Here is a 9,767-nt window from a genome sequence, read left to right as displayed (position 1 = left end):
CCCAGGTTAGGTGCTTAGTAGATGGCAGCACTATCCGTAATGACTTAACCCTAGTGAATGCCAGCTGAAAACAGAAAAGGATACCGGGAGGGCGAGGGAGGGTGATAATAAAATGAACCAATTACATGTGTGTGTCTGAGTTTACAGTAGGCAGGGGTGTCATGAGGATTAGTGTGATAGTGACCTTGTTGCTAAGTGCAGAAACAAACAATGACATGAAAACAAGTACACTAGGCACTGAGGAGGAGAGATGGAGGCAGACGCTGCAGGGGAAAAAGGCCGATTAAAAAGGGGCCTTTGATTCCACAAGGCACAAAATCCACAGCCAGGAATTTGCTGCCACCTCTGAGTCAGGCAGGGGTGGGGGTGGGGTACACAGTCCCATTAGTGGAGAATGCCCAGTGGATTTCGTCTGAGAGTCACATTTCTTACTTGGACCAGTGTAGACAGAAGCAAACCCAGCTCACTTGTTTGCTGGGACAGTTGAGTTGGTGGGGATGGCGTTCGCAGGGCCTTCTCCACAGAGCCCTCCTCGCCGGGACCTCTGCAGCCGCTCTATCTGGCTGGCAAGGAAGATTCGTTCAGACCTGACTGCACTTATGGAATCTTATGTAAGTCGCCTGTTTCATTGTTGCCTATTTTCACTCCATCTCTTCTGACCCGGCCTCTAGGGTCATGTTCCAGCCCCGAGCCAGTTATGGAGCCCTACCCACAGCCATTCACAGACTGACCTGACTCCTTCCCTTGAGGAAACGTGGGATGTAATTTAATTTCTCTAGGCCATTTAGCAGGTTTATTCCTCAAAAAAATAAAATACCGGCTTCTAAGTAGTAGTGACGACTCGGTGTATGTCTTGGAGGCAGTTCCCAATTCTATTGCCCATGGCCTGAATTCTACCCAAATAGGTTCGTCGCCAACCCTCTGGATTTGGGTTCTTTACAAATGTTCTCAGTTGTTGAGCTGTGGAAGTGGAAGGCAGAGTGAGGTGTATGGGATTGGGAGCAGAGCAGCATAGACCATCACCCCAGATCTCCTATGCCACATTAGCCACCCACTACTCAATTACATATGTCAAGTGTCCCAGTGTCTAGGCAGCTGTGTATCAAGGGGGTCCCCTAGAACAGTCACCGGGAAGTGTCAGCTGCTTCGCGTGCTTCCAAATTGGTTGGTCTCTACTCAAGCCCAGCTGTGAGGACATGCCAGGTCCCTGTGGAGTTTTGAAGTTCTCTTGACCTAAGTTCTCATTAGAAGTACCAATTGTCCTTCAAAGTACCAATTTTTCTTAACTCCTAAAATTCTCTAAAGGATTGTCCTCATCATTTGAGAGGGCAATGTAGGGGTATGTAGAGAGGGTATGTAGGGGATTCTACAAGACTGTGTCTTCAAGTATATTTAAATCCCTAAACCCCATTATGCTTTAAATATTCTAGTTTTCAGGGAGTTGGAGGTAGGGAGAAAATAAAGGTTCCCGAGCAGTGCTGCTCAGCCTTCAAAACCAATGGAGCCCGAAAAGTCCCAAGATGAGCAGATGGTTAAAGCGGGGTGTGTCCCGTCGACAGCGGGGTCTCCCTGAATCCCAGTCACCTACTTCAAAGACTTCTGCGCCATTCTCTTTACTCCCTTGACAATTTGGGTCCTAGACCAGGCGATGTTTCAGTTGGGGGTTATTCAAGTGAGACTGTGGTAAGTGCAAGAGGTATCATGCTTTTCCGTATCCTTGGCCAGGTGAAGCATCAGGGCCTGAACGCGAACATAAACTTGGACTCTGTGGACGGTGTGCCGATGGCCAGCACTGACCGGTGGAGCGAGCTGACCGAGGCAGAGCGGCTGCAGGAGAACCTGCAAGCCTACCGCACCTTCCACACCATGTTGGCCCTGCTGCTGGAAGACCAGCGGGTGCACTTCACGCCAACGGAAGGTGACTTCCATCAGGCCATACACACCCTGCTGCTCCAGGTCGCCGCCTTCGCTTACCAACTGGAGGAATTAATGGTGCTCCTGGAGCACAAGATCCCCCCCAGTGAGGCAGATGGGAAGCCCTCAGTTGTCAGAGATGCTGGACTCTTTGAGAAGAAGCTGTGGGGCCTAAAGGTGCTCCAAGAGCTTTCACAGTGGACAGTGAGGTCCATTCATGACCTTCGCGTCATTGCTTCTCCTCAGTCAGGGCTCCCAGCACGCGGGAGCCATTATATTGCTAACGACAAGAAAATGTACTAATCGCTCACCCCACCCCCTTCCTTTCTTTTCAACTGGAGTCTACATGTTCTTTGAGGTCCACTTCCCATTCTGAAGTTTTTGAAAGACTTTAAGGCCATGGGCATCTTCACCACATAGGACTGGAAACATGGGCAGTGGACACACAGGTTTAGCTAGGGGGTGTCTGTGGGTGGGTGTGTCAGGCCGTGCGGCACTGGGTCACGGGCACCTTCCACCTCAGCGCTCTAACCTTTCCTATCCACTCAGTAACCTTTACAGACATGTAACAGCCACACAGGAGAAATACGTGATTAACTCTAGTCCTAATGACTCTTCTGAGAAGACTGAAACAGTAAATTAAAAACCATGGACTCGAGCCAATTCCAATGTTCAGATAATAAAAATTCTAACATCCACTGAGTGTCTATACCTATGTATTCACAGGATCTATTTTCGCACCAAAAAAAGCAATCTCCATGATGTGTCCCGGGCCGCGGCCTGATTTTCTTTGAAAGCAGTATGTCAAGTGGTTTGTCGTCACTTTCCCATGACTCTTGGACTCCGCAGTGTGCAGGGAGAGAGCACTGCCCCGTGGGAAGGTGGTGGTGGTCTCATGTGGCAAGGGAGTGGCGAGCTCACAGAGATAATGTGTGCAGGTCACGCCCCTGGCCAGTGCAGGACACGCCCCTGGCAAGGGGGACACAGCTTGAACCCAGGCCTTGCTCATGACTGGTCTATGTGCCTCTCTGTCCCTGTACCCCTCTGCCACAGAGGGCTGGAAAGTGCATTCATAGAATCTATTCCAGCACTGGAAAAAACAGTCCCCATAACATGACCTGAATATTCAAGTTCGGTGGAAAGGCAGCATCTGTTGTCCGTTCGTGCCCAAGAAGACAGCAGGGACAGCTTAAGGAACTGGGGAAAGACTACACCCACGAACTTCTGACTGGAACTGGGGGGCTCGGGTGGGTTTACGTTCTGGGGCTGCAGGTGCAGCCTCAGTGGCAGCTGCCTCCTGTACAGCCCTGCAGCCAGCAGTGTGCTGACCGCACAGTGGCCCAGGCTCCTGGACTGTGGGTGCAGTTAAAAAGTCACAACGGGGCCCCTCTGGTGGTGCAGGGGTTAAGGTCAGCGCTATCAAACTATTGCCAACCACTGGGGCCGGAGTTGAATCCATCGTCGCCAGGGAGTGACCCACAGGACACACCAGACCTCTCCTGTCTCCCCACTGCTCCCCTCAGCAGTGTGTTTCAGTGGACCCCTCTGCTCTGCTCCCCACTCTGTCTCTGGCATATATATTCATTCACACTCAGCACCTCTGGCCTATTTATAAATAAATATCTTAAAAATAGAGGTGATGCAATAAACAAAGATGCAGACGTCCTTTTGAATTAATGTTTTTGTGTCATTTGGGTAAGTTCCTAAAAGTGGAATTGCTGGGTCATATGGAATGTTTACTGCAGCACTATTTAAATAGGTAAGATATGGAAATGCCCCAAAATAGATGACTGATTAAGAGTGGTATATACACAATGGAATACTGTTCAGCAATCGAAAAAGGTAAATAACGTGCCATTCACAGCAACATGGATGGAGCTGAAAGGGATTATGCTCAGTGAGATAAACCAGAAGGAAAAAGGAAAATACTGGATAGTTTCACTTAGAGGAGGAATGTAGGGGAACGAAGTCAGACATCAGGAAAGAATAATTAAAATTCTAAAATTAAGTGGGCAACTTGATCAGAGACACTTGAGGGGAGGGGAGCGGGAGGTGGTATCGAAATGGAAGGAGCACAGGGACTGTGGTGACTGTGCACATACACTCGTATCTATATGAATAATAATAATAATAATAATAAAACAGCAGCGAAATATCTGTATGTATTTCAAGAGAGCGAGAGAGGACAGAGGCCAGGCGTCGCTCAGTCACTAGCTGGCAGAGGGAGTTCGGTGTGTCTCGGAGCATGGCAGAGCACTGAACTCGGGAGAAACAGGAGTTGTCTAGGGTGAAGAAAGGGCGGCAAATACTAGTCATCAGGCCCAGCTACCACTGGGTCAGGGTTGTGATTCAGCTACCACTGGTTCAGGGTTGTGATCTCGGTGTAAATGGTGCACCCTCCTCTCAAGACAGGGCAGTTTATTTCATTCGAGCTTTTCTTGATTTAAATGTCTCCTGCTGAGTTTTTCTTAATTGACAAAGTATGTTGATTGACAAAGTATGTGTTTATCCATGTAAAGCTCTTAAAATGTTTCTGCACAGTATCTTAAAGGTCTTTGTCTAGAAAGACACAACTAAAATTTCCTTTTTAAACCATGATTTATTTTACTTAGTTATGTGCACAAGAGCTGGGGTGCAGGCCAGAGGTGGGGGGGGCGGAGTGCGTTGACCAGAGGCAGAATAGGGAGCTGACCCAAAGGGTCAGCCGGGGCTCAGACTTGCTCCAGTGGCTGCAGGATGCTTCATAGTGCTGTAACTTAACCTCTTGAGCCAACAGAGTAACTGATTGTAACTGCACTGAGGGCAGAAGAAGGCCATTTATGCTCAGCAGATGGGGTGGGGACAGACATCCACACAAGTCTCCGGAATTCACGGGGAGGCCCCAGCTCGGCTGTACAAACTACAACCTGAAAGGACCAGGTGGGCCGAGGGGCACACCAGAAGAGGCAGAGGCTGCGCCAGGGGACAGGCGCTCACCGGCAGGGGGCAGCGGCGAGTCGCGCAGGCACTAAGCCTCTGAGCACAGGGCCCAGGGCTGGTGGCACTAAGCCTCTGAGCACAGGGCCCAGGGCTGGTGAGCTTCTCTTTCAAGAAATGCAGTATGCTGCAAAAGAAGTGTGCAGAAACTCCTTGCACATAACTAAGTAAAATAAATCTTGGTTTAAAAAGGAAATTTTAGTTGTGTCTTTCTAGATAAAGACCTTTAAGATACTGTGCAGAAACATTTTAAGAGCTTTACATGGATAAATGTACTTTGTCAATCAATATACTTTGTCAATTAAGAAAAACTCAGCCGGAGAGCGAGAGAGGACAGTAACTTCACCCCTTGTAACTCCTTGGGAGAGGATGAAGTAAGGGAGAGCGGAGCACTGTGCCAGAGTAACAAGCATCAGCACCTGTGATTTAAAATGTGTGTGGGGGGCGGGGGATGGGGGGTGTTGGAGAAGGGGCCCCCTGCGCCCCCTGAATCCTAGGCGAGGGTTCAGATGACCCAGGAGGCCAAAGAGATGTTCATCTTCAGGGCTTTGTTCACTTGTTTCTATGTTTCTTAGATACAAACATTATGGTCAGGCTTTCTGAGGGATTCCTAGAGAAACCTGATACAGATGTAAAAACAGTGTCTGTAAATTCCGCCCCCCCTCGCCCCTCTCATTTTCTAGAGTTCTTTCTTTCCCACTGGCTCCAGAAAAATCCTCTCTGTAGGCAAAGAGATTCAGCTGTCCTGAATCTGTCAAGGAATTGCCTGAGAGTTGACAAATTCTTACACTGACTTCAGAGGGTGATTTGGGAAACACTGGCAAACAATTCCAGCTCTGAGGCTGGACATGGAGGACAATGGGCTTGAACAGGTTTGAGGAAAGCGAGAGTTTTAATAAAAATGGAAAGTGTCGAGTCATAACCCTGGCACTGCTGTTATTTCGGGCTGCTGTGGATGAGAGCCCGAGGGTGACTCACTGTCGGGGCTGCCGGTCAAGCAGGAGAGGGCGAGAGTGTTTTCATTCAGGGGGCATCTCTCCAGAGGATTTAGAATGGCTGTGCGTCCACAGCTCCTGGTGGAGAAACGGAGTACCTTCTCTGTTCCGGAGAAGAGAGGGGGGCAGGAAGCCCTCAGAAGAGAAAGGGGTTGGCCAAGAGATGAAAGGGAAAGAGTGGAGTTTGGATGTCTGTGTGTGTGTGTGCGTGTGTTACTAACAGTGTTTAGACCACGGCATTTAGACAGAATAATCTGGCTTCCTGCCTCAGCTGCAAGCTTCAAACCCAAAAAGAACTCCACATTGGCACGAAGAGTGAAAGTGGTAAAAAAAAAAAAAAAATTCTGTGTGTTCCAAAGCTATAGAACTCTACAGCCTACAGATAAAGACAGAGTGGAAATGTAATTTGATCTCTGGATCAACGTGAGGGTCTGTGAACTAGGAAACCGCATCCATGTGAGACGAATATTGCTTGGCTCCATCTATTTTGGGCAGATAAAAATAAAAAATACAAGAAAGGCTAACAATAAAGATCTTGCCTCAGGAAGAACCATGAGTTGCATCTTTTATTTCGGTATCTGTGGATGAACAGGGGAATTTCAAGTGATTCCAACACGGGATGAAATGTCATCCTCCCAGCCAGGGCCAGGCTTCATCCCGCGTCTGAGTGAATCTCCATGAGGTCAGGCCACTGGGCTCCCAAGGCTGGTCAGCTGGAGAGGGCCAGGCACACACAGCAGGCCGGCCTGCAGGGAGGGCGCGTTCCTCCGAAGGAGCTTACTTTCAAGCATTTGAACTCAGGCCTAGTCTTTGAAAGACAGAAAAGAGCCCTTGCTAGCCCATTTCTAAGATGCAGAGTCATAGGGAAAATGCTGGAAAACTGCTGAGGTAGACTTTTAGCCTCAGGGCTCATGTTAGAGTCAACGCTGCATTCACCAGTGGGATCAGGGAGCCCCACGCTATTTTGTGGCCCCACTCCCCTGCGATACGATCTCTTTTGACAACGAGGTAAGTGAGGATGACGGTGGACGTCTCCTGTAAATCACATCGACCCCTCAGCTCTGGCTCCCAAGCTCATCAGCCATACCCCATGGCCTCGGGACGCCCGTGGTGGGGACCTGTGTGTACAGAAGTCCGCGCTCCACCTAGGTACCCTAGAGGAAGACCAGGGGCCCCGGCATCCCTCTGGCTGACTACACCGTCCCCAGGTATCTGTGGGCCTTTGGCCAGCCCACCAGGTCTCACCCCTGGTGGAGTGGAGGTTCAGGCTCCTTGCTGCTCCCAGAAGGTGGCTTCACATCAGGCGGGGTCCTGGTGGAACCTGGCAGGCTCTCTGGGAGCGAAGGAAACACGCACCGAGACACCACCCAGGTCATGTTAGAGCATGAGTCTCCTCCGGGCCCTCCCGCCACGTGCCAGCACCACCTCTGACTCCTACAAGGAACTCAAAGCTCACTTAGTTTATGCTTGTCACTAAACAGCACAAGTTGGCCAGAGAGGTTCTGGAAACGTTTCCCACTTGGGAGGACAAGAGCTGGAGGACAGAAATCGCAGAGGAAGGAGCGGGGTGGTGAGTGACCGGAAATGAGCTGGAGAGGAAGCTCCGGGCTCAGCTATGAGGCCTGTGACTCTGCCTAGGAATTGATTTGATTCATTCTGTAGATGAAGAGGAACCATTCAAAGTCTTAGATCAATGACCCTTTTAAAGTTAGAATAAAAGGAACCAAGATAACGGTGCAACGGGTTAGGACGCTGTACTGCAAGTGAGCAGCAGCCGCTTCAGTGCGAGTTCAATCCCTGGCGGGGGAGGTGACCCATGTGGCACAGCAGACCTCTCCTGACCCGTCTACACTCCCCTCAGCGGTGCACCTCATCCATCTGCCTGTTCTGCTCCCCACTCTGTCTCTGGTGACGCCTCTCACTGCCCCTGCACCTCTGGCTTTTACTCAAGCTCTATATAAATAAATAATTAAATCTTTAAAAAAAAAATAAAAGGAACCAAGATAAGAAGGAAGGAAGGAAGGAGATTATGGGGGTCTTAGCCCCCACGGGGACTGAACGGCCACTTTGCCCACACCGGAGTGCAGAAGCCCCTCTGGTCCTTGACAGACCAGAGCCTGACAGACCAAAGGCCCATCAGGAACCCACTCCACTTTCACCTCCCATCTTGGCAAACTCCCGTCGCCGGAGAGGGTTTCATTTATTTGACCTGTGCTCTAGCTTCCAGATCCATCAAGGTCAGCATCTTGGTGAAAATGCCCCTCACAGGTCGCCCATGCTGCTGGCTTGGCTTTGCTCATGAGTACTCTGCAGGAGCTATTCAACTGTACCACCGCAGCTTGCAAGCCACCATAGATGTAAACAAATGAGTGTTCTAATAAAACTTTATTTATAAAAACAGCTGCTCCACTGGACCATGCGTGATGACACCATGCGTGATTACTATGCTTCCGAGCTTTCTTTAAGACCAATTACTAATTTTGATGAAGTCACAGTAACTTCATAAAATTAAAGCTGTAAAGAAAACAGAACTTTACTTCTACGCATCTTAGTTTTCAGCTAGAACTCTTTAGTAAAATGAGTGACAAGGATAGGGCCCTCCCTGTGGTGTAGGGGTTAAGTCTCAGCACTGTGAAGCTGTCCGCAGCCACTAGAGTTCCACCCCCTGCCAGGGAGTGACCCACATGGCGCAGCAGACCTCTCCTGACTCCCCTCAGCAGTGTATTCATCAATCTGCCTGTTCTGCTCCCCACTCTGTCTCTGGTGAATCCTCTCACCTCCTGCTACGCTGGCCTATACCCCAGTTCTTATGTATCTGAAAAAAAAATTAAAAAAATAACAATCAACAAGGCCAATAAAAAAAAAAACAGTTTATTAAGACTGGAGAAACCTGAACCAACTATATCTCAAGCGAGCAGCCTAGAGGTCAGTTTACACAGCATCTTCAGGTAATGTGTTTGCAGAGAAATGGCAGAACAAGAGAAAGCAATCTTAGACTTCCAAAGGTGGCAAACTGTGGGGAGGAAGATATAGTGAAAAAGGTAACGAGGTAAGCTTTGTTTGCAGATTTCTCTGGCACGTTCTTTGAGCTGATAGAACTCTGCCTTCCATAAAAGCAGGATTTATATTCTGCCTGAAGACAGAAAAGAGGGAGCTTGTTTTGCATTTGCTCCTTAATTACCTTTAGCTCAAAATAAATTTTATGTCAAAGAGCTGTATTTTAGGATGACACATTCTGGTTGCCTTCAAAATCCAACTTATTAATCTGTTCCTTGATGGCTTATGGTTTTGGTGTCATCAATAGAGCTTTGCCCAACTCAAGGTCACAAAGTTTTATTCCTATATTTTCTCCTTCAGTGTCTGTTTGTTTTTGTATTTATACTCAGAATATTAGCAAAGGATCATTCTTCTTCAAAACAAAGGGGAACAGGGAGGGAAGGAAGATTTAAATGCCTTACCATTGATAAATATAAGAAATAGGAAACTAATATGGAGTGGCTTCAGAGTCTAGGTGACAATGAAACAGGTTGTTGAGTCAGGGCCCAGACAAGTCCAGGTGCCCAGACATGTTGGGGCACAGAAAACCTGCCTTCAAGTGAGAAGAAATGAGCCCTCCTGGCAAACCACGCCAGGATTGAAATTACACCAATCGCTGCTTGACAAATTTCCCACCAATCAGTACTGCTCTGACTGAAAGCTTCATTTGCATCAAGTGGACCAGCCCCGCCCCTTCTGCCTAGATAAGGGGGTTCCTGGGCTCCGGCTCAAGGGCCCCTAGATCGGAGTGCTCCACGCCAAGGTTTCAAGCTGCGACTGCTGAAACCTTTAAGCTGTAGCACTCAAGCTGTACCCCACAGATCTCAGTATTACCTACCACACCCT

The 9,767-nt window shown here is 48.8% G+C and overlaps 1 protein-coding gene across 1 annotated transcript; it reads left to right on the top strand.

The window, feature by feature from the left end:
• Nucleotides 1-119: 119 nt before the first annotated feature.
• CNTF (ciliary neurotrophic factor) lies at nucleotides 120-3,451 on the top strand. The gene is made up of 2 exons (XM_004683435.2): nucleotides 120-611; nucleotides 1,726-3,451. Exons 1-2 carry the CDS (start codon nucleotides 498-500, stop codon nucleotides 2,215-2,217), a joined length of 606 nt encoding a protein of 201 aa, XP_004683492.1. The 5' UTR covers nucleotides 120-497; the 3' UTR covers nucleotides 2,218-3,451.
• Nucleotides 3,452-9,767: the final 6,316 nt, after the last annotated feature.

This window comes from Condylura cristata, unplaced genomic scaffold (genome assembly GCF_000260355.1).
Source record: "Condylura cristata isolate star-nosed mole 26May11 unplaced genomic scaffold, ConCri1.0 scaffold00015, whole genome shotgun sequence".
NCBI lineage: Eukaryota > Metazoa > Chordata > Mammalia > Eulipotyphla > Talpidae > Condylura > Condylura cristata.
The sequence above is the reverse complement of the archived record's forward strand: the minus strand, read 5'-3'. Positions and strand labels throughout refer to the sequence as shown.

Excerpts from the sequence above, each read along its gene's own strand:
- CNTF (XM_004683435.2), top strand. The coding sequence starts at position 498 with ATGGCGTTCGCAGGGCCTTCTCCACAGAGCCCTCCTCGCCGGGACCTC. Across the intron at positions 612-1,725 it reads CTGCACTTATGGAATCTTAT|GTGAAGCATCAGGGCCTGAA; the intron begins GTAAGTCGCCTG and ends ATCCTTGGCCAG.